Source organism: Meles meles, chromosome 7 (genome assembly GCF_922984935.1).
Source record: "Meles meles chromosome 7, mMelMel3.1 paternal haplotype, whole genome shotgun sequence".
Lineage (NCBI taxonomy): Eukaryota > Metazoa > Chordata > Mammalia > Carnivora > Mustelidae > Meles > Meles meles.
Genome location: NC_060072.1, coordinates 95,694,217 through 95,715,563, shown reverse-complemented (window position 1 = coordinate 95,715,563; position 21,347 = coordinate 95,694,217). Strand labels below are relative to the sequence as shown.

General features: G+C 56.3%; 1 protein-coding gene across 7 annotated transcripts; it reads left to right on the top strand.

Annotated features, from left to right (window-relative positions):
* The first annotated feature begins 25 nt into the window (after positions 1 to 25).
* ITGA7 (integrin subunit alpha 7) lies at positions 26 to 21,017 on the top strand. Of its 7 annotated transcripts, none has more exons than XM_046012560.1 (26): positions 26 to 1,540; positions 5,852 to 5,979; positions 6,079 to 6,158; positions 7,303 to 7,558; positions 8,475 to 8,594; positions 8,941 to 8,982; positions 9,447 to 9,654; positions 9,773 to 9,966; positions 10,332 to 10,420; positions 10,551 to 10,678; positions 10,788 to 10,883; positions 11,036 to 11,097; positions 11,244 to 11,413; positions 11,845 to 11,994; positions 12,659 to 12,774; positions 13,253 to 13,445; positions 13,529 to 13,609; positions 13,715 to 13,794; positions 13,938 to 14,012; positions 14,155 to 14,257; positions 14,798 to 14,974; positions 15,139 to 15,270; positions 17,908 to 18,021; positions 18,230 to 18,328; positions 18,417 to 18,542; positions 20,483 to 21,017. In XM_046012560.1, exons 1-26 carry the CDS (start codon positions 1,335 to 1,337, stop codon positions 20,711 to 20,713), a joined length of 3,456 nt encoding a protein of 1,151 aa, XP_045868516.1. In that variant the 5' UTR covers positions 26 to 1,334; the 3' UTR covers positions 20,714 to 21,017. The 7 variants fall into 7 exon arrangements, with proteins under 7 accessions (XP_045868516.1, XP_045868522.1, XP_045868518.1 ...); XM_046012566.1 differs by lacking the exon at positions 8,941 to 8,982 and adding an exon at positions 8,059 to 8,190; XM_046012563.1 differs by lacking the exon at positions 26 to 1,540 and adding an exon at positions 4,229 to 4,249.
* The last annotated feature ends 330 nt before the right edge of the window (positions 21,018 to 21,347 follow it).

Here is a 21,347-nt window from a genome sequence, read left to right as displayed (position 1 = left end):
TGCTGGTCCCTGTGGAGATCCTTGCAAAGCCCCACCCAGATCCTGCCTGGACCAGCCCAGGGAAGCTGCCTTCTCCAATTCTTTCCCGTCAAAGGGTGGGAAACCGACATTTCAGGGAAGAGGTCTGAGAGCTGAAGACCTCCTTTTCATCTCTCTGCCTCTTGGGTACAATCTTTTTCATCCTTGCCCTTGCCCTTCTTTGACCTCCACTCCCTTTTCCCCAGCTTAATTAATTTCCTCTTCCTCTATCAATCACCCTTAGTAATTTTCTTTTCTCCCCTTCATTCCACCCCCACCCCTTTTTTTGGTAAGCTCTGTGCTCAAGGTGGAGCTGGAACTCACCATCCCCAAGAGCAAGAGTAGCATGCTCTATAGACTGCTCTATAGGCAGTCAGGACCCCCCCCCCGCACCCGCACTCCCTACCCGCCCTAGCCGCCAAACCATTCCTTATTGATAAAACTCTTGCTCTTCTTTCTCCATCTCTTCTCTGTTTTCTTTCTACCTGCCTCCTTTGCTCTTCTCCCCAGACCTGCTGAATTTCTCTCTCTCCTCTTGCCTCTATCCTGACTGCAGACGATGTGGCTAGCATAGCCCTTGTCACTGCCGGGCTCTGAGGGGTGGGATGGGATGGGGCGGGATGTGGTTTGATTCGAACAGCGTGCTAGGCGCTCTACGTGACCATGGAGAGAAGGGAGCACAAAAGGACCACACAGGGCCCTGCCTTTTCGTCTCCCTGTGTACATCTCTCTTCCCAGACTGTCCTTTAGCCTCAAGCACTTATCATTTATTACCCTCCTTTTTCTTTTTAGATCCCTTTCTTTCTGTACTTCTCTCTCCCTCCCCATTCCCAGCACTGCCCCCACTACTCGCGGGCTTGGGCAGGAGTTGGGGGCGGGGGGAGGACAGGAGAGCGCAGGCGAGGGCAGGGCCGAAGCCGGGGTGGAGATATTAGCGTGCAAGGCGGGTTCCCTTTCGGAGTAGCCAGCCTGGACCTCCCTTTACCACGCCGCGAAGCCTCCACCTGCCGCGCGAGCGAGGGGCGGGGCCGAGGGCGGGGCCGGGGCGGTGCCCCGGGGAGCGGAGGCGGGAGCCGGAGCTCTAGCCAGGGCTGCGGCTGCTGCAGTCATCCTAGCGGGTGCTGGGGCAGCCGGGTAGCGAGGAGGTGGAGCAGCGGGGCGGAGGAGCGGAGGGAGAGGGGCAGCGAGGAGAAAGATTGCGAGACCCCTGAAACACTTGCGAGACCCGAGACCAAAGACCCGCGGTGGGGGACCTGGGGCTCTGGGCGCGAGTGAGTTTTCTTGCGCTCGTGGGGAGCGCGCCCAGGGTTAGCCGCATGGCCGGGACTCCGGGCCGCGATCCTCGGGGCGCCCCCGGGATTTGTTACCTTCTTGGCTCCCTGATGGCCGGACTGCTCGCCCCGGGGGCTGTCGCCTTCAATCTGGACGTGATGGGCGCCCTGCGCAAGGAGGGCGAGCCGGGTAGCCTCTTCGGCTTCTCTGTGGCTCTGCACCGGCAATTGCAGCCCCGACCCCAGAGCTGGTAAGTCACCGCACCCACCCAGAGTCCCCGTGGCCGAGCCACAGATTTCCCCCCACCCCAACTCCATCTCTCGGTCTTCCAACCCCACGACCACTCAGGCTATCCACAGATATCTCATACTTCAACCTTGCCTTATCTCTTGGGGGGTCCAGAGACGTAGCCTCAGGGCCTGAGACCCAGGGTCTTGCTTTGTGGTTGAGTTGGAGAGTGAGGTTCTTGTCTTGGCAGGTTTCTCCTAGCTTGCATCCTTGCTTCAGTCCCAGGGTCTGTGACTCTCCTCCTTCAGAAGGCTAGAATCCCTCAGGAAGGGGGACTGGACATCTTATGTCTCCTTAGGGCAGGGGGAGAGGGAAAGGACAGAGAGGCTGAAGACACCATGGGAGGATGGAAGGTAGACTCCAGAAATAAATTCCGGTCAGAGCATTGCCATGGGGTGGAAAGAAGACAGTAGGACACTGGAGGCCAGGAGAGCCCTGCCATTTAATTTTGTGGCTCAAGAAAGGTTGGAAGAGGACTTGGGAGGGTATAGCAGCCTGTACTAGATGGTTTGATGATAGCGTGGCAGGAAACAGAGCCCCCCTAAGTTGCAGAAGCAGCAGCAGCAGCAGCAGCAGCCAAAGAGAGACCCAGGAGGGATGCTGGCCAGGTTGTTCCCCTTCCTCCTCCGGGTCTAGGAATCTCAGCAGTGGGGGAAGGCAGGGAGGAGTGAGGGGCAGAGGACAATTCTAGTTATTTTCTAATCAGTTCAGGACTCATGGGAGGTGGATACATAATGTGTGGGGCCTGTGTCTGTTACGTTTCTTGTGCTCTTGGCTCTGCTACATGTATGATTTTAGAAAGAGAGACAAGGGGAAGAAAGCTTCCCACCCTCTCCTGCCAGGGGCTTTTCTCTCCTAGGCTGGTGCCTAAGCCACACTAAGTGTCCATTAATGGGATCAATGCTGTCCACTGGGACTGTCTTCTCCCCCATACTATTGGCTTGGAGGCAGAGGGTAGGGACAGGAGATCATTTCTCTTCCCTTGCTTGCTTGAGGAGGAGGGGTAGCTCTAATCTTCTTTTTTTCCATTATTCCTGTCATCAGGGAGCATGGTCAGTGGTCCCCCAAACTTTGGGAGAGATAGAAAGCAACTGACTTCATCTCTTCCTCAGCCTTCCATCTGCTTCCTACCTCATCTCTGTCTCCCTCCCTCCCTTCTTCCCCCATCTGCCAGAGTTCCAGGACTGGAGGCCTTTTTAGGACATGCTGAACTCTCTGAGCTATTTCTAGGCAAATTCTAGGTTATTTTTAATAGCTTGGTCTCTTGTTATTTCCCCCTCCTCTCTGAAGGTGGCTCCTGGTTCGGTCTCCCAGAGCCAAGCTGGGGGCTTCCCGGAGGAGCCTGATTGCCTAACCCTGCTTTTGCTCCAGCAAGGGGGTGCTCCGCTGCCTTGTGGCACGTGAGAGACCAGGTTCCTTGCTCGTTGGGTCTCTACCTTTTGAGTTGCCAGTCGCCTTCACCAGCATCCACCGATTGAAAGAAAGGCTTCACCCATGATGACTTTCAGTCTTGCCCCTGGATGAGACCTTGAAGTCTAACCTTCTTTGCTCTGTAGCTTCAGCCTCCTTTATATCTTTCAGTTGTGAAATGGAGTTTTGATAGTATATATGATAGTACTATCAGATAGAGTTGTAGGATTTAAGAGTTCTTAGTATATACAAAATCCTTAGAATAGCTCAAGGCCCAGAGGGAGTGCTGTGAAAGTGTTAGCCCGTGGTTCTCCTGTTGTGCTCCGCAGAGCTGGAGAACAGCTTCAGTGCCTTACTGCAAACCCGGATCCAGAGGCTTGGCTAGATCACCCTGGTTGAGTCAGCCTTCAGGCCAAGCACCCTCCCCAGAGGGCCACCCAGATTGAGAGTCAAGAAGGGCAGGCCTTGGGTCAGAGCCCTGGAGTTTGTGCAGAATCGGGAGGTGTGGTGGTATCGGGCTACTCCTTTGCTTTCACTTAGCCAGGCCCCCTGGGAATCCCGCTGCCCCCAGCTGCCCACACGATGGTGCTTTTGCAGGCAGTGGCTGCAGCTGTGGCTCCTGTTCTGTCCAGAGGCCGGGACGGCTGGGGATGGTCAGAAAAGTGTGTGGCTGGGGCAGAAATGGAGAGACTAGAGAAGCTGTGTGTGGAAACTCTTGTTCCAGGAAGAGTGGGCTGGTCTGTTCTCTACTGAGAGTGAGGTTAGCCGTATGTATGCACACCAGCTTCTTCCCTCATAGGGACCCCTTTCCTCCAGTACCCTCCCTACTCTAGACCTCTACGGGAGATGTGAACCCTGAATGCTGATATTAGCTTCTGGTGCTTAGCTATGTGCTGACCAGCGGAGGCGCTGGGTGAATAAGAGAGCCGCAGTCCTCCAAGAGATGGCCATCTCTGAGTTTGGAGGTGGGGGGGATACTCCAGACTTGTCTGAAGGTTGGCCATACCACCTGGTTTCCTTTTCTGTGTGGGGTACCCTCCCCTCACCTTCCTCCTGTTCTTTTTCTGGAGTGGTCTGTCACAGTGTTCTGGAGATGGCCCATCATTGGGTATGGTGGAAAACGCATGGGTTTTGGAATTAGGCAGGTGTGGATTTGAATTCCATCATCCTACTTAATGCATCTCAGTGGGTTTCCTCAACCGAAAGACAGGAGAAGAATCCTCATGTAGGACTGTCGTGAAGCTTCAGTGAGAGAATGCATGTAAGTTGCCTAGCCTGATGTTTGGAGCATTGGGTGGAGGGTGATCAGTGTTAGTTCCTCATATCCCTGGCATCTAGCCTAGGGCCTGACCCATAGTAGGTGCTGGATACTATTACTTCCTGGTCTTGCCAGTGCCTGACACGGGGCCTGGCAGATGATAGGTTCTCAATACATAGCTGTTAATGAATGCCGAACGCATGCCCTCTTCCTTGCTGCTCCCCGCCCCCTCCTTTCTCTGGACACTGGCTCTGATGTGGGATGACAGCTGCTAAGAGACCAGAGCTGTGGGAAGGGAGAGTGGCTCTGTGCCCTTCCCTCCCCCTCCGAACTGGCACAGTGCCCCGTAGATGCCTGTCTGCAGTATTGCTGGACACAACTTCAGGCCTTGTCCCCCAGCCAGGGAGATGGAGGAAAAGAGTGTGGGACAGAGGCCTCCAGGTCTGCCCTGCTTCCACTTTGGAGTCTGTCCTTCTGTGAAGAGAGATCCTTGTAGTCAGCTGGGTGCCAGTCACCTCACCTTACCCCTTCCTTCACTCCTGGCCTGCAGTTCAGCCCCAGGAGACCCAGGCAGCCTCCATTCCCAGCATAGTCCTCCCTTGGGGAAGAAGCCTTGGCTGTGATCATGGAAAATTGTCCTGCCAAGAAAGTTGTAGCTGGGAAAGCGTCTTGGGGGGAGGTAGGAGAGGGGACAGGGTGGAGGCAGGGAGGATGGGAGGAAAGGGGAAAATCATGGATGTGGGGAGGTATGAGCAGAAAATGGGGGTAGGATTGGGGACAGATGAGAAACTTGCCCCTATCTCTATGCCAGCTAGAGTGACAGAGAGAGTCCCAGGCTGGTGATGTTGCAGGGGGTAATGGGGTCTCTGATGGGTCCCTGATGAAGGGTTGGGGGACAGACCCATATCGACCCCTTTGCTTGGCCTCTGAAACTGGTCCCTCGGTCACCTCGTGGTGCCTGTTAGGGCCCCTGTTACTTTTGCTCTCAGCATTCTTGGTATTTCTGGGAGGGCTCCAACTAGACTGGGTTTGGAGAGGAGGGCAGAGCCTGAGGTTGGGGCCAGGAAGTGGGTAGGGAAGGCCTGGTCAGGAACAGGTGCCGGGAACAGGCGGTTCTTTCAAACTAGCTGTGTTGGCCAGGCCATTTGGTTTGGTGTGCGTGTGTGTATCTACAGTGCACGTGGGCCCTCATCCAGATAGTATGTGCATATGTCATGTGATGATTGTGTCGCCAAGTGTATTAATTTGCCCTTTGCCAGGACTCGGGGAAACTGACTTCTGGCCTTCCTCCTTAGTTCTTCTTTTTTTTTTTTTTTTTAAGATTTTATTTATTTATCTATTTGACAGACAGAGATCACAAGTAGGCAGAGAGAAACGGGGGAGAAGCAGGCTTCCTGCTGAGCAGAGAGCCCGATGCGGGGATCCATCCTAGGACCCTGAGATCATGACCTGAGCTGAAGGCAGAGGCTTTAACCCACTGAGCCACCCAGGCGCCCCCCCTCCTTAGTTCTTAACATTGTCTTGGTTCAGAGGGGTCAGGTCTGGGCTGCACTGACAGAGGCACAGCGCTCTGTCTGCTAACTGCCCCCCCGCCCCATTGTGCAGGCTACTGGTGGGCGCTCCACAGGCACTGGCTCTGCCCGGGCAGCAGGCGAATCGCACCGGAGGGCTCTTCGCTTGCCCCCTGAGCCTGGAAGAGACTGACTGCTACAGAGTGGACATTGACCGAGGAGGTGTGGACCCCGTGGGGCTGGAGGGAGCATGGCCCGGGGAGGGCAGGAGAGGACTCGGCCTCCTCTTCCCTCTCCTCACTCCTGCTGTCCTGCCTCCAGCTGATGTGCAGAAGGAGAGCAAGGAGAACCAGTGGTTGGGAGTCAGTGTTCGGAGCCAGGGACCTGGGGGCAAGATTGTGGTGAGTACCGCTCTTTGTGACTGTATGCAGGGGTGGGGGTGTGTGCACGTGATGGTGTGTGCGTGTGCACAGGTGGGCTTATAGAACACAGGCTGGCGTGTGGTGTGATGGCCTGATTCCCAGGACCAAAGGTATAAGACATAGTGTATGCCTTACAAAGTTAAAACCATGTAAGCATCCATCTCTCCATTTGTCAAACTCTTACTGAGAACCTTTTAAGCATCAGGCATTGTGCTAGTTACTGAGAGAGGAAACATAAAGATGGAGGAAAAGCCTGGTCCGTGGGTCACAAAGCCTACTGCAGAGTTCTGGAAACTCTTGTTCTCTGTTTTTCTGTGTCTGTTTCTCTCTGTATCATCACTAATACATGCAAATACAGTTAATAATCCGAGTCACTGTGGGAGCAGAATACAGTTAATGTTTTTTTAGATTTTTAAAATTTTTATTTATTTGACAGAGTGAGATAGAGAGAGAGAATGTGTGAGGGAGGGGGAGAGGGAGACGCGGACTCCCCACTGAGCAGAGAGTCTGATGCGGGCTCCATCCCAGGACCCTGGGATCATGACCCCAGCCGAAGGCAGATGCTTAACTGACCGAGCCACCCAGGCGCCCCAGAACATGGTTAATGTTAAGTGAGCTGTACAGTCCCCAGTATGTGAAAAGTCCAAAGGAGGAGTAGTGAGAAAAGCCTCCTGCGGGGGGAGCAGGGGGTGGAGGGTAGAATTCAGCCAGCCTTTCAAGAATAAGCAATGCTTCCAGAGTGGAGAGGGGAGGAAGTTCTCTGCAGGCAAAGTGGTGGCACTGACAAAGGTCCAGAGCCAGGAACAGCTTGGCATGTCGGGGATAGGCCCACAGGGCGTGATCACGGAGGCACGAGTGCCGTGTGCTGGCTTAGTGGTGCCTGGGGGTCCAGGCGGAATGTGGAACAAGGCGTCTTCCTACAGCGCAAGGCAGTGAATGCAGATGGGATAAGTATGTGTATATTGCCTAATGCTGGGCGGGGTGGGGGGTGGTCCCCAAGTGATGCGTGTGTGTCCATTTGCTTGCCAAACGTCTCATGTAGGCTGTGTGACTCTGGCTGGTCACCGGCCCACATGGGGCAGGGTGCAGGGGGGGCATGACCCTGCGTCGCCTCCTCCCACAGACCTGCGCGCACCGGTACGAGGCTCGACAGCGGGTGGACCAGATCCTGGAGACCCGGGATGTGATCGGTCGTTGCTTTGTGCTAAGCCAAGACCTGGCCATCCGCGATGAGCTGGATGGTGGGGAATGGAAGTTCTGTGAGGGGCGCCCCCAGGGCCACGAGCAGTTTGGGTTCTGCCAGCAGGGCACGGCTGCTGCCTTCTCCCCCGACAGCCACTACCTCCTCTTTGGGGCCCCGGGAACCTATAACTGGAAGGGTGAGTCACTCCTCAGGGAGGGGACAAGGGAACCAAAATGTCCTCTGACCTCAGAGGCGGGATTGGGGGGCAGCACGTGGCCAAGCATGCCCACACGTTCCCTGCCATGGCGCCCTGGGGCACCACCACGTCTGCCAGCCCCTCATGCCAGCACACACACACACACACACACGCGGGGGTGTCTCCTCTCCTTCCAATGGCCGAGTGTTCCCCACCATGCCGGCATGAGCTCCCCCCCACATGGCTGGGTCTGCTTGCTCCAACACCTCAGCCCCACTGCGTCACTCCCATTCCTGTCTCCGCACGCCACTGCTGGCTGAGCTGACACACGGTGAGTGGGGCGGCGAGTCTGTGGGACCAGAAGCTTGGGCTGGGCCAGGGGTAGCGAGGGGGCTGCAGAGGAGAGGAGGGGCTTCCCCGTGTGCCTGTGGAGCCAGCATCTGGCCTGAGAGGGGCTCCTCGCTCCCCCGCCCCAGGCATTAACAGGTCTGTCCTTGCAGGCACCGCCAGGGTGGAGCTCTGTGCACAGGGCTCAGCGGACCTGGCGCACCTGGACGACGGGCCCTACGAGGCGGGGGGTGAGAAGGAGCAGGACCCTCGCCTCATCCCGGTCCCTGCCAACAGCTACTTTGGTAGGGACCCCTCCCTGGCCCAGAGCTGCTCTAACCCTCTGCTCCTCTTTCTTTTCCTCCCTCTCCACGCTCCCATCCTTCTGTCTCTGTCTCTGTCTCTCACCCTTTCTCTCTCTGTCTTTCTGTCTCTGATTCTCATCTCCCTGGTCTCTTTGTCTCTCTCATATTCTTTCTCTCCCTCTTCCTCTTCTACTGCCTTCTTCTTGCCATTATGTCTGGCTCTGTCTCCCCATTCTGTGGCCCTTCCTCCTTCCCTGGTGTGTCCCCCCACCTGCCCCCCGCAGGGTTGCTCTTTGTGACCAACATTGATAGCTCAGACCCTGACCAGCTGGTGTATAAAACTTTGGACCCTGCTGACCGGCTCCCAGGACCAGCCGGAGACTTGGCCCTGAATAGCTACTTAGGTTTGTAAGCTCCCACCACGTCCCCCTGGGCCCTGTGGGCTTGGCCTGGTCTCCCTTCCTCCCCTGCCCTGCCCTCACCAACACACACACAGGGAATGACATATTGGGCCCAAATTTCAAAGAAGCGCTAGGCCCAGTGACCAGGCCTGAGAAGATGCCCCAAGGGGGGATGGTCTAGGGGGCTGTGAATGGGGGTCTCCATGGAGAAAGAACCAGGTGGGCTGAGACTGTACTGGGAAAGGAGGGTAGAGCTCTAGTGGGACTTTCTCTGAGAGATGGATGGTGGGCACATGCCAGAGAAAGGTCTATCCTTGCTGGTAAGTCTCTTTTGTTGTCTCGTCTGCAGCCCTCTGCAAAGGGGAGGAAACCAGGCCTGGGAGATGTTTGGGTGAATCAAGTTCTTTCCCACTCCCCCTTCTGTCCCATTTATCCACGTGAAGACTTCCTCTCCCTGTGAGCATGGTGGGAGGAGGGGGCAAAGAAGGTGCACCCGATGGCCCTGGGGCCTCCTGGGTGTGCAGAGGGGAGAGCAGCTCCCTGGGGGATCTTAGGCGTGGTGCCCTGCTCTGCTCTTGCCCAGCCGGCTGGCCTTCCTAGCCATTGTCTTTGTTCCCCAGTCTCCGAGGCTGACCTCACTGCACTTCTTGTGCCAAACTCCAGTTTCTGGGTGTGGGAGGACAGCCAGGCCCCTGGAGGGGGAGGCAGAGCAGTCCAGCTGTGCTGGTGATAACTTGGAGGGCACCCGTACCTTTGGCTCCAGACCTGTGAGGAGGGGGTGGAGTGGGGGATCCCAGGCACACCTTGGCTCCCGAGTCTTTCGGGGAGGGCTCACTGCTAAGTCACCCCACTCAGGTTTCTCCATTGACTCGGGGAAGGGTCTGATGCGTGCAGAGGAGCTGAGCTTTGTGGCAGGGGCCCCGCGTGCCAACCACAAGGGTGCTGTGATCATTCTGCGCAAAGACAGTGCCAGCCGCCTGGTGCCCGAAGTTATGCTGTCTGGGGAACGCCTGACCTCTGGCTTCGGCTACTCGCTGGCTGTGGCTGATCTCAACAATGATGGGTGAGAGTGGCCACAGGGGAGTGGAGCCTGAGGGAGGCTGGGCCTCTGGCATCTTTCTGACTCCCATGGCTGGGGAGGGAGCCACACTGACTGTCTCTGTCTCTCCGTCTCTCCCTAGCTGGGCAGACCTGGTAGTAGGCGCCCCCTACTTCTTTGAACGCCAAGAAGAGCTGGGGGGTGCCGTGTATGTGTACCTGAACCAGGGGGGTCACTGGTCTGGGGTCTCCCCTCTCCGGCTCTGTGGCTCTCCTGACTCCATGTTTGGGATCAGCCTGGCTGTCTTGGGGGACATCAACCAAGATGGCTTTGCAGGTGTGATTGGGAACTGGAAAGCCTTGGGGGAGGGAGGGGCAGAGGCAGGGATGGGGAAGGGCCTCAGAGGTCCAGGGAGAGGCCTTCCGAGGGCTCGGGGACAGAAGCTACCTGGGCAGGTGCATCTTGAGCTTTACCAGCTGTGTGACTTGGGTCAAGTGAACTTTCTGAGCTGCTAATGTCTGCAGAGAGTAGCTAAGAGGCTTAAAAATGATGTGTGCAAGGTGCCCAGGACTTAGTAGCCTCTCAGTAAAATAACAAACATATTATATAGAACTGAGTGACTGAGGGAAAGTTAGGGTCTGGATGACCAACCCCCCCACCCCCCAGCCCCAAGTTTGACTACCTTTTTTCCATACCCACAGATATCGCCGTGGGGGCTCCCTTTGATGGGGATGGGAAAGTCTTTATCTACCACGGGAGCAGCCTGGGGGTTGTTGTCAAACCTTCCCAGGTGAGGGGGTTCGTTGGGATGAGGCGTGGGGGGGAGTGGGTGTGGGGGGAGTTGGGGGGGCACAAGAGCAGAGGGCAGGGGGTGGAGCTGGGGGTGCCGCTGTGGGGGAGCTGATGGTCTGGTCCCGCAGGTGCTGGAGGGTGAGGCTGTGGGTGTCAAGAGCTTCGGCTACTCCCTTTCGGGGGGCCTGGATGTGGATGGGAACCATTACCCAGACCTACTGGTCGGCTCCCTGGCTGACGTGGCTGTGCTCTTTAGGTGAGGTCCTCCCTCTCCTCTGCCTCAGCCTCTCCTGCCCTGAGGCCCGCTCCTCTCTTTTCCTGCCTCAGAGTCTCATGTTCCTTGTGCTCAACTCCCCGTTCCCCAGGGCCAGACCAGTCCTTCATGTGTCCCACGAGGTCTTCATTGCTCCCCGAGCCATCGACCTCGAGCAGCCTAACTGTGCTTCTGGCCACTCGGTCTGGTGAGGCGGGGCCCAGGGGGAGGCAGGGAGCTTTCAGGACCCACTTCCCCCACTCTCCCTTTCCCTGCCCAGTGTGGGGCTGTGGCTGGGGCGGCAGGGAGGCGCTGGCCGGTCAGCCTTGCCTGGCTCAGGAGCTCCTCTTGCCCCCACAGTGTGGACTTGAGGGTCTGTTTCAGCTACATTGCCAGCCCCAGCAGCTACAGCCCTATTGTGGGTGAGTGAGGTCTCCCTGCTACTTCCCACCCCGTTGGGTTTCAGAGTGGGTCACTCTGAGGTGGAGAGAAGGGCATCTCAGAGATGGGGTCAGATGAGAGCAGTTCCCCAGCTCACTGGCTCCTCTCTCCTTTCCACACGCCACAGCCCTGGATTATGTGTTAGATGGAGATACAGACCGGAGGCTCAGGGGCCAGGTCCCCCGTGTGACCTTCCTGAGCCGTGGCCCAGATGACCCCAAGCACCAGGCCTCAGGCACTGTGTGGCTGAAGCACCAGCATGACCGAGTCTGTGGAGACACCATGTTCCAGCTACAGGTGGGCTCCGACCCCTTGGCCTCTGTGAGTCATTGTCATTGCATGATTTCTTCTCTTTGATTCCTTTTAGCTCCCTCCCTAACATGTTCACACTTCATTCTTTGATCTCAACTTTTGGGAATCTTCCCTTCTGGGCTGACTTCCTCCTTACCTGCTACCTTCTTGTGTCTTTTGCCTTCTGTGTCCAGAGTATAAGTTCTGTCCTCCCTGGAGATGAAGATGGCAGTTCCTTTGTCACACCTGGTCCTCAAAGCCCTGGATCCTGGTCTCCTCCCTTTTCCACCCCAGTTGCTTTCCCTCCCCCTCACTCTGGTCTCTACCTCTCTCTCTCTCAGCTCCTCAAGCTTCTTGACAGCTTTTGGAATCTGTCCTAGGTCTGGCCAGCGCCTGAGGATTGTTCTAGTATGCATGTTCATCTTTCCTCTTCCCAGGAGAATGTCAAAGACAAGCTTCGGGCCATTGTGGTGACGCTGTCCTACAATCTGCAGACCCCACGACTTCGGCGACAGGCTCCTGGGCAGGGGCTTCCCCCAGTGGCCCCCATCCTCAATGCTCACCAGCCCAGCACCCAGCGGGCAGAGGTGAGCATGGGTTCTGGCTTAGCTCAGGAGAAGGAGCTGGAAGGAGTAATGATCATCATCCCTCACAGTGACCAGCATTCATACCTTCCAGAACTCTTTCACATGCTACCCTAGCAGTTCCTCACATCTCTAGGTGCTGTGACAAGTAGACCACAACATGGTAAATAGCTCAAGTGATCACATGTTCCTTGTTCGAGGGGACATTGATCCTCCATTGCATGCATTCATTCAGGGGCCCGGGCTGATGGGGAATCTGCCATCTTCAGACGTGGCCTCCAAGGTCCTTAGGTCACCTCCATCCCTGTCATTTAGAAGGGGGAGCATGAAGCTCTTCTGGTCAGTCTGGAAGTGATGCCCTTCACTTCTCTTCACATTCGAAATCCGGTATCAGTCACATGCAATGCTGGCTAGGGAGATGTGATCTTGCTGTGGGCTGGTTTGCTGGCCTTTACCTCAGCATCATCCCTTGCCTGCTTCACTGAGGGCCACGCAGCTCAGGGTGGTTCAGTGACCAGCTCAGTGTCACACAGCTAGTAAGCAGCAGATCTGAGAGTCGAAGCCCCGTTGCTTCATCTTGTGATACGCCACCCCACTGTGTCCCATGGCGACACATTCGCCTCCTGCCTCACCCCTAGGAATGACCCTCTCCTCGCTCTCTCCCTAGATCCACTTCTTGAAGCAAGGTTGTGGCGAAGACAAGATCTGCCAGAGCAACCTGCAGCTGGTCCATGCCCGCTTCTGTGCCCGCGTCAGTGACACAGAGTTCCAGCCTCTGCCCATGTGAGGGGGAGTGAAGGGTGGTGGGGCAGAGGTGGGAAGGCAAGAGATCAAGGAAGAGAAGGAAGACCCCTCAGAAGGGCCAGGCCGAGGGAGGACGGAGGCTGATAATTTAGAAGATGAGGGCCAACAATGGGGCCACAGAGTCTCTCCTGGCAAGGAATACACCTTCCCAGGAAGTATAATGATAATGGTAACTCCTACCATTAGTTCCTCTGTGGATGGAGAACAGGGGCCTAGAGAGGTTAAGTTCCTTGCCCCAGGAGAGTAGGTAGAAGAACTTGGACCAGAACCACAGTCTCCTGGCTCCCGTCTGGTTCTCTCGAGTGTGGGAAGGCCTGAGGCTTAGACTGGTGGGGAGGGCACTGTGGGGGAGCCGTGGGAGAAGACCAGGGAGCGGAGGTGGGAGGGGAGGAGGCAGGAGAGGGAGAGGCAGAAGAAGGTGTTCAGATTTAGAGCGTGAGTGGGATCTGACCTCCAGGGATGCAGATGGGACAACAGCCCTGTTTGCCCTGAGCGGGCAGCCGGTCATTGGCCTGGAGCTGACGGTCACCAACCTGCCCTCGGATCCAGCCCAGCCCCAGGCTGATGGGGACGATGCTCATGAAGCCCAGCTCCTGGTCACCCTCCCTGCCTCTCTGCACTACTCAGGAGTCCGAGCCCTGGACCCTGCGGTGAGGGCCTGTGGCAGGGTGTGGTGGGGTTCCTTGGGGGCTCCGGTAACCCAGACTGACCTCTCCCTCTCTCCCCACTGCAGGAGAAGCCGCTGTGCCTGTCCAATGAGAATGCCTCCCATGTTGAGTGTGAGCTGGGGAACCCCATGAAGAGAGGTGCCCAGGTTGGTGTGTCAGCCTTATCCCTGTCCAAGTGCCTCTCTAAGCCCTGAACCCTTCTGCACCCCCTAGCCTTCCTGGACTCTAATTGCTCTCCGCTCTTGACCTAGGTCACCTTTTACCTGATCCTTAGCACCTCAGGGATCACTATTGAGACCACAGAGCTGGAAGTGGAGCTGCTGTTGGCCACGTGAGCCTGAGGGCACCCGGCGGTGGTGAGGGGAAGGGCAGCTGGGTTGGTGTCCACCTGGATGGGGCTCTGTTGTCTTCATCTGAGCCCTCGGGTGGCACCTGTGCCCCATTGCCCAATGCGTGCTCCTGCGCACTTACCAGGATCAGCGAACAGGAGCTTCATCCCATCTCTGTCCGAGCGCTCGTCTTCATTGAGCTGCCACTGTCCATCACAGGGTAAGCTCTGTCCAAAGGGGCACATTGGCCCGAGGGGTGGGCACTACTACTCCCAAGCTCTGGCCTGGGCTCTGCCTCCTGGCCCTCCAATCAGCCAGGCCTCAGGCTTCCTCAGCCCCCCGTTCTGACCCTTCCCCACCAGGGTGGCCATTCCCCAGCAGCTCTTCTTCTCTGGTGTGGTGCGGGGCGAGAGTGCCATGAAATCCGAGAGGGATATAGGCAGCAAGGTCAAGTATGAGGTCACGGTGAGTGTTCTGGTGAGGCCCCTGGTCAGGCCCTTTCCTTCTTGGTGCAGAGAGAGGCTGAGACATGTTGCAAGGCTGTAGTTCTCCTACCGAATGGCGGCATGATAGTCCAGCGAGTTCAAGGCCTCCCCTTGCTCTTGGACCTTGATTGTGGGCAGGTGTTGGTGTTGGGGCCTCGTCATGCTCATCTCTGTGTGGACATCTCAGTTGCTGGTCTGGGTAGGCCATGAGGGTCCTGGGAAACTTTAATGTCAGGGGCTTTGGCTGAGGGATGGGGCTGAGGGGGAGGAAGACTGATGTCTCTCCTTAGAACTCTGCCCTTGCTTGTCTGGGACCTCCCCACCCTTTCAGGGATATCTCCAGGCCTTCCTGGTTTTGGGGTAGGAGAGAATGGTGCCTGGTGGGGTCTAGGATCCCAAGTCTTTGTTGAAATTCTGCTTCCGGGGGCCGTCCCCTCAGCTCTTTCCTCCTCCATCTCTGCAGATCTATGGCCCACTTAGAAACGGAGTGCCCTCCCTTCACACTCCCTTCTGCCCACAGGTCTCCAACCAAGGCCAGTCGCTGAACACCCTGGGCTCTGCCTTCCTCAACATTATGTGGCCCCATGAGATAGCCAATGGGAAGTGGCTGCTGTACCCTATGCGGGTGGAGCTGGAGGGCGGGCAGGGGCCCGGGCAGAAAGGGCTCTGCTCCCCGAGGCCCAACATCCTGCAACTGGTGAGGCTTAGGCAGGGTGGTCAGGACCACTGAGGCAGGGTGGACGGGGGTTAGACCTTGGGAAGGGGCTGTGGGAGGCCCAGAGGAAGGCAGTGGGGAGGAGATGCCATCTCGGGATTGCTGCGTTCAGAGTGATGCTCACTGCTCACACTCCTCGCATCCAGAATGTGGACAGCAGGGACAGGAGGCGGCGGGAACTGGAGCAGCCGGAGCAGGAGGAGCCCCCTGAGCCGCCGGAGCCCAGCACATCCTGGTGGCCAGTGTCCTCCGCCGAGAAGAAGAAAAACATCACCCTGGTGAGTGCAGGGCAAGCATGGGGCAGTCTGAATGAGAGGCGGGGGTGTTGGTGATGAGGATGTGGGGGGACAGGGAGTTTTAGGGTGCTGGGGGTCTAGGAGGCTGGCCTGTTGACAGGCGTGATAGTCACATACCTGGAGCGAGTTGACAAGACAGTTTATGTCACAACCGTGATGCAGCTGCTGACAGCATGGGTTCCCCTGTGACCACCGAGTATTCACTCCAGAGCGGGGGTCTTGACGGCGGCCAGTTGGCCACACGATCAGTTCCTTGTTTGGCACAGTTTTGTTCTTCCAGTGGGTGTGTTGAGCCAATGAGCATGCACTCTGTGCTCATCCCTCGTAGGACGGCGCTGGCCGTGAGTGTGGAGCGGACAGATTGTGGGTGTTTGGCCTGGTTGCGAGGAGGTGGAAACCCAGGTGTGGAAGGGCGGGCAATAGAAGGAGTCAAAGAGACTGTTGGTGGGGGGATGTGAATAGCTGGGCCAGATCTGGCATCGTCTGTCTGGAAGGGAGCGCCACTGTTACACCCTGTCTCTCGTGGGGGCCCTCAGCAACCCTGCTCCTGGAGAGCGTGGTGGGAGGCAACACGAAGTCACACACGGGAGTAGTGTAAACTTGCGTCGTGATCGGTTCCCTGTTACGGATATTGTCCTGCCTTCTCCACGTGACTGATTTCTCCCTGAAAGGCCTCCCTTTCTAAGAACTTGGAAATGGATTCTTTTGCTTAAAATTACCTTTCAACAAACTGACCAAGGATTCTGAAACTGCTCGAAAGTGGCAAAATGAAAGACGATTCAAAGAACTCAAATGCTCTCAAAGCCCCTCTCCTGTACAGCAAGTGTGGTGCATATAACACAATTTTAAGAAAAGATTTTATTTATTTGACAGAGAGAGACATAGTGAGAGAGGGAACACAAGCAGGGGGAGTGGGAGAGGGAGAAGCAGGCTTCCCTCAGGGCAGGGAGTCTGAACCTGATGTATGGCTCGACCCAAGACCCTGGGATCATGACCTGAGCCGAAGTCAGATGCTTAGTGACTGAGCCACCCAGGCGCCCCTGTAACAATTTTTAGGCAGACTGGATCATCAAGTGGGATTGGGCCAAATGGATGTAGGTCAGATCTGAAAGGAGACTTATGTCCCTGGGACATAGCTCCTGGGACAGACTCCAGCAGCTCTGGGACAGCCTCCATTTCCTTCAGTGGGTTTGGACTTACCATAGGAATGCACAGACCTGGATTCAAATATCTGTTCTACTGCTTACCAATTTGCCAGCTGTGCAAACTGAGCTAGGTCACCTGGCCTCTTTTTTTTTTTTAAAGAATTTATTTTTGGGGTGCCTGGGTGGCTCAGTGGGTTAAGTCTCTACCTTGAGCTCAGGTCGTGATCTGCTCAGCAGGGAGCCTGCTTCCCCCCCCCCCCCCCGCCTGCCTTTCTGCCTGCTTATGATCTCTCTCTGTCAAATAAATAAAATCTTAAAAAAAAAAGAATTTATTTTTAAGGGGCGCCTGGGTGGCTCAGTGGGTTAAGCCTCTGCCTTTGGCTCAGGTCATGATCCCAGGGTCCTGGGATTGAGCCCCGCATCGGGCTCCCTGCTCAGCAGGTAGCCTCCTTCTCCCTCTACTGTTCCCCCTCCTTGTGCTCTCTCGCATTGTCAAATAAATAAATAAATAGTCCAAAAAAAAAAAAGAGAAAAATTTATTTTCAAGTAATCTCCACACTCAATGTGGGGCTCGAAGTCACAACCCCAAATCAAGAGTCTCACGCTCCACTCACTGAGCCAGCCCGGTGTCCCTCCCTCCTCTTTTTTTTTTTTTTTTTTTTTAAAGATTATTTATTTATTTGACAGAGAGAGAGAGAGATCACAAGTAGACAAAGAGGCAGGCAGAGGGGGAGGGGAAGAAGGCTCCCTGCTGAGCAGGGATCCTCCTGCGATGTGGGATTTGGGGCTCGAGCCAAGGACCTGAGATCATGACCTGAGCTGAAGGCAGAGGCTTAATCCACTGAGCCACCCAGGGGCCCCCCTCCTTTTTTTTTTTTTCTTAAGTGATTTCTTGGGCCAACATGGGGCTTGAACTTATGACCCCGAGGTCAAGAGTTACATATGCTCTATGGACGGAGCCAGTCAGGTGCCCTGGACCTGGCCTCTTTGAAGTTTAATTTCCTCATTTGGAAAATGGGGGTGATGATAATATGCACCTTGCAGGACAGCTTTGATAAGTCCCTTGCAGATAGCAGGTGCTCAGTAAATGGGACCATTGTTCTGTAACACAAGCATTAATTGGGGAAGCTACTCTGTTGCTGCTGTCAAATAAGAGACCTCCTCCCTGCTCCCCATGTATTCCAAGGCTAGACAGACCAGATTTGGGGTAGACTGCTCTTTTGGACCATGGGGTTAGTCTGGGAAGACTTCCTGGAGGAGGTGAGTTTGAGGTCAGGTGAGGAGAATGGGAGCGATAAGAATGAGGAACAGGGGCAGTAGGGGGTCCAAGGTGTAGGAGCTCATGGATGGATGGCGTGAAGTCTCTGGGCAGATTCTGTGTCCATGTGAGCACCTATGTGAGGGTGCTGGGCCCTGGGGAGGCTCAGTGGGCTGGGGCCAAGTGACTCAGAGCCCTGCCTATCCTGGTCCCTAGGACTGTGCCCGGGGCACTGCCAGCTGCATGGTGTTCAGCTGCCCTCTCTACAGCTTTGACCGCGCTGCTGTGTTGCACGTCTGGGGCCGCCTCTGGAATAGCACCTTCTTGGAGGTAAGAGCACCATGGCGGTGGGGCTGGCATCTTCTTCCCCAGACCCGCTGCTCTTTCTGCCTTCTCCTTGTCTGAATGCAGCACCCTCTTAACCCAAGATAGGGAGAAATGCCCTCTGTGTTGGGCACAATTCCACTTACAGTTTTGGGAGCTGGGGTGGGGGGCCTTGGAGCATTGAGGAGAAGGCGGTCCTCCTCTGTTCCCGTAGGAGTACTCAGCCGTGAAGTCCCTGGAAGTCATTGTCCGAGCCAACATCACCGTGAAGTCTTCTATCAAGAACTTGCTGCTCAGAGATGCCTCCACAGTGGTGAGCTGTGGGCCTGGGTATGTTGGGGTGGGAAAGCTCTTCTTTCCCTCTGCTTCAGCCCCTGTTCCCTTAACTCTTCATTCCCCAGATCCCCGTGATGGTTTACCTGGACCCTGTGGCTGTGGTGGCAGAAGGAGTCCCCTGGTGGGTCATCCTCCTGGCCGTTCTGGCTGGGCTGCTGGTGTTGGCGCTGTTGGTGCTGCTCATGTGGAAGGTGAGGCTTGGGGCTGGGGATGCTGGGCTCCCCTGACTGGCGGGAGGCCTTTCGTGCTGTGCTTCTCTGTCCCACCTGCTCTCTCATTTGTTAGGCCCACCTGCACCAAACACTTGTATGTCCCAGGGACTCTGTCAGGCTCTGGATGATTCAGAGAGAAGTCAGATGCAGATCTGGTCCTCCGGGAGTTGGTAGTCTAGTGGGGGTGGCGAGCCTTGTAGGAAGGACCAGGCAGAAGGTGCTAAGGCAGGAGAGAGCAGTGGGAGTTCAGAGGTGAGAAAGCTGGAGAGCATGGGGCTTAGCAGAAGGTGAGGTCATAGGATCTGGAGGTGGAAGATGAGGTGGGTGGGACCATGGGAGGCAGAACCATGGAGGTGGGGAGTGGGGTCTGATTTAGCCAGAGCATGGCAGGGAAGGCTGGGAAGGAAACTGTGACAAAGACGACACAACAGTGCAGAGAACCTTCTCTAGGGACTGCCTCCAGGACTGAACTCAGACCCTCCATGTACCAGGCTCTGCATGGAACCATCTTCATACACACAGAGTGTAGACATAATCCCATTTGTGCCAGGGCTCCCACCCAAAAGCACACACATGCACATGTCAGTATGGGAATCACTTCTGTCACCCATTGTCATACCCTGAACTGCATGTCACTTCTGGGCTGTGGGGTACCATGCATGTCTTTGAGGCCCTCTGGAGAACTGCCCTCAGTCCTCCCTGGACCAGTTGCAGACAACGCGTACTGTTTGGCAAATGTGAGTCATCAGCGGCCTGGGCCTCTGGATGAGCTTCCCAAGTGTGGGGAGCCTTCCTGGCCAGCCTTCGGGGAGGTTCATACTTTCATGAAACTGGCTCCAGAATCCCTATTCCCTGCTTTCTTGGAAGGGGGACAGAGTAGAGATAAGGGTCCCATCTCTCCTGAGTCTTCCCATCCTCCCTTCCCATCCTCTTCTGCTCCCCTCTGCCCTTGACATCCCAGTGTGGCTTCTTCCATCGGAGCAGCCAGAGCTCATCTTTTCCCACCAACTATCACCGGGCCCATCTGGCTGTGCAGCCCTCGGCTGTGGAAGCCGGGGGCCCGGGGACTGTGGGGTAATTGTGTGTGTGTGCATGTGTGTGTGCGTGTGAGTGTGTATGTATGCGTGTGGTAGAGCCCCCAGCATTCAGGGGATCATGGTGAAGAAATGAGATTGCACGAGGGTGGTGTGAGCTCTAGGAACGGGGGTGGGAGGTCATTATAAGGGTGAGTATCCACAACCGGAGGCATGTGCAGTGGGGTGGCTGGGCTCATGCAGTGTGAGCATGTGGGAGTGCAGGAAGGTGCTGTGCTTGGCTTCTCTGTGGACATGAGACAAATGTGCAAGGACATGCTGTGCAGTCTGAGCATGTAGGAGCCTCAGGTGGCCCCGAGTGTGCAAGGGGCATATTTCCACCTTGGTATGGAAGGGCCAGCATCTTCATGAGGTAGGGAGAGGCGAGGCCACCCTATTCATGGACCAGAGGGCCCTGCCCCAAGGGATATGCCACTTGAGTACATGGGGTGTGTGTCTGGGACTTGGGAGGACTCATTCCCAGTAGGGTCTAGAAAGCCGTCTTTTGGTCTCAGCTCTCGTTTATGTCATGGGGCATGCTGTTGGGTCTCTTAAAAGGCTTGAATGGGGTCAGTGGTCCTGTTGCTCCATCTTCAACCCCCTCTTCCAGGACCCAAGGCAGAGGTCCTTGGTCCTGCATCTTTGGCCCCTCCCGGTCTTTCTCTGGCTGTGAGTGAGGACCTGGGGGCTCGGCATGAATTGTGGCACCTGTGGGGGCCATGCACTGCATGGGACGCTGTCTGCCCCAGCTCCTTCCTGCTGCAGCGGTGGAGGCAAGGTGCTGGGCCTCTGCCCCGGTGGCCTCAGCCCTGCAGCCTCCTCATATCTGGTCTGGGGTCCTTACAGATGGGATTCTTCAAGCGGGCGCGGTACCCCGAGGCCACCGTGCCCCAGTACCACGCGGTGAAGATCCCACGGGAAGACCGGCAGCAGTTCAAGGAGGAGAAGACAGGCACCATCCTGAGGAACAACTGGGGCAGCCCCCGGCGGGAGGGCCCTGATGCGCACCCCATCCTGGCTGCTGATTGGCACCCTGAGCCGGGCTCCGATGGGCATCCCGTGTCAGGCACTGCCTAGCACCCTGTGTCCCAGCCTGACCCACGGGTCTCCTACACCCTTTCCCCAGATATGGCTCCTTGGGGTGAAGAGGGTAGAGTGGGTTGTTGGCATCCCATCAGGATGGGATAGGATCTGCTTCCTCAGGGGCATAGGCATCTCCCCACCCCCCCTGAACAAGGAGCATCCCCCAGAACTTCCCCTTAGAACACTGTGAGATGAGGGTGGTAAGTCAGGAATGGGGTTGTGGGGTAGAAGGAGAAGGACAGTGATGTCCTGATGAAAACATGGGAGAAGGGACTCTGATCCCTCCCTCTCCCATTCATCCTGTTTAACAGGACCCCGAGGACCTGTCCCCTGGAAAGTGCCTTAAGCCCAGAGGGTTGGGGAGGAGGTTGTGTTGCTGACTCAGGGGCTCTTCCCTCCCTAATTTCACCTCTCCTCTGACCTTAGTTTGCTGCATCAACCTAGTGGATTTTGTCTATTTATTAAAAAATATTTGAGGACAAAACTTCTGGCTTCTTTGCTGAGTGTTGCTCTCCCGCCTCCAGGGTCTCCAGGAGAGGACTGCTTCTCTGCACCCCCACAGCTCAGGACAAAGGTGGCAGTGGGATGGAGGGCTGGAGGGCCCAGCAGGAGCACATAACTTTTGTGA

What these genes read in the sequence shown, in the direction of transcription:
- ITGA7 (XM_046012566.1), top strand. Translation starts at nt 1,335, where the DNA reads ATGGCCGGGACTCCGGGCCGCGATCCTCGGGGCGCCCCCGGGATTTGT. An exon ending in GAGTTCCAGCCTCTGCCCAT is followed by an intron (nt 12,775 to 13,252) that starts GTGAGGGGGAGT and finishes TCTGACCTCCAG; the next exon opens with GGATGCAGATGGGACAACAG. An exon ending in AGGTCAAGTATGAGGTCACG is followed by an intron (nt 14,258 to 14,797) that starts GTGAGTGTTCTG and finishes TTCTGCCCACAG; the next exon opens with GTCTCCAACCAAGGCCAGTC.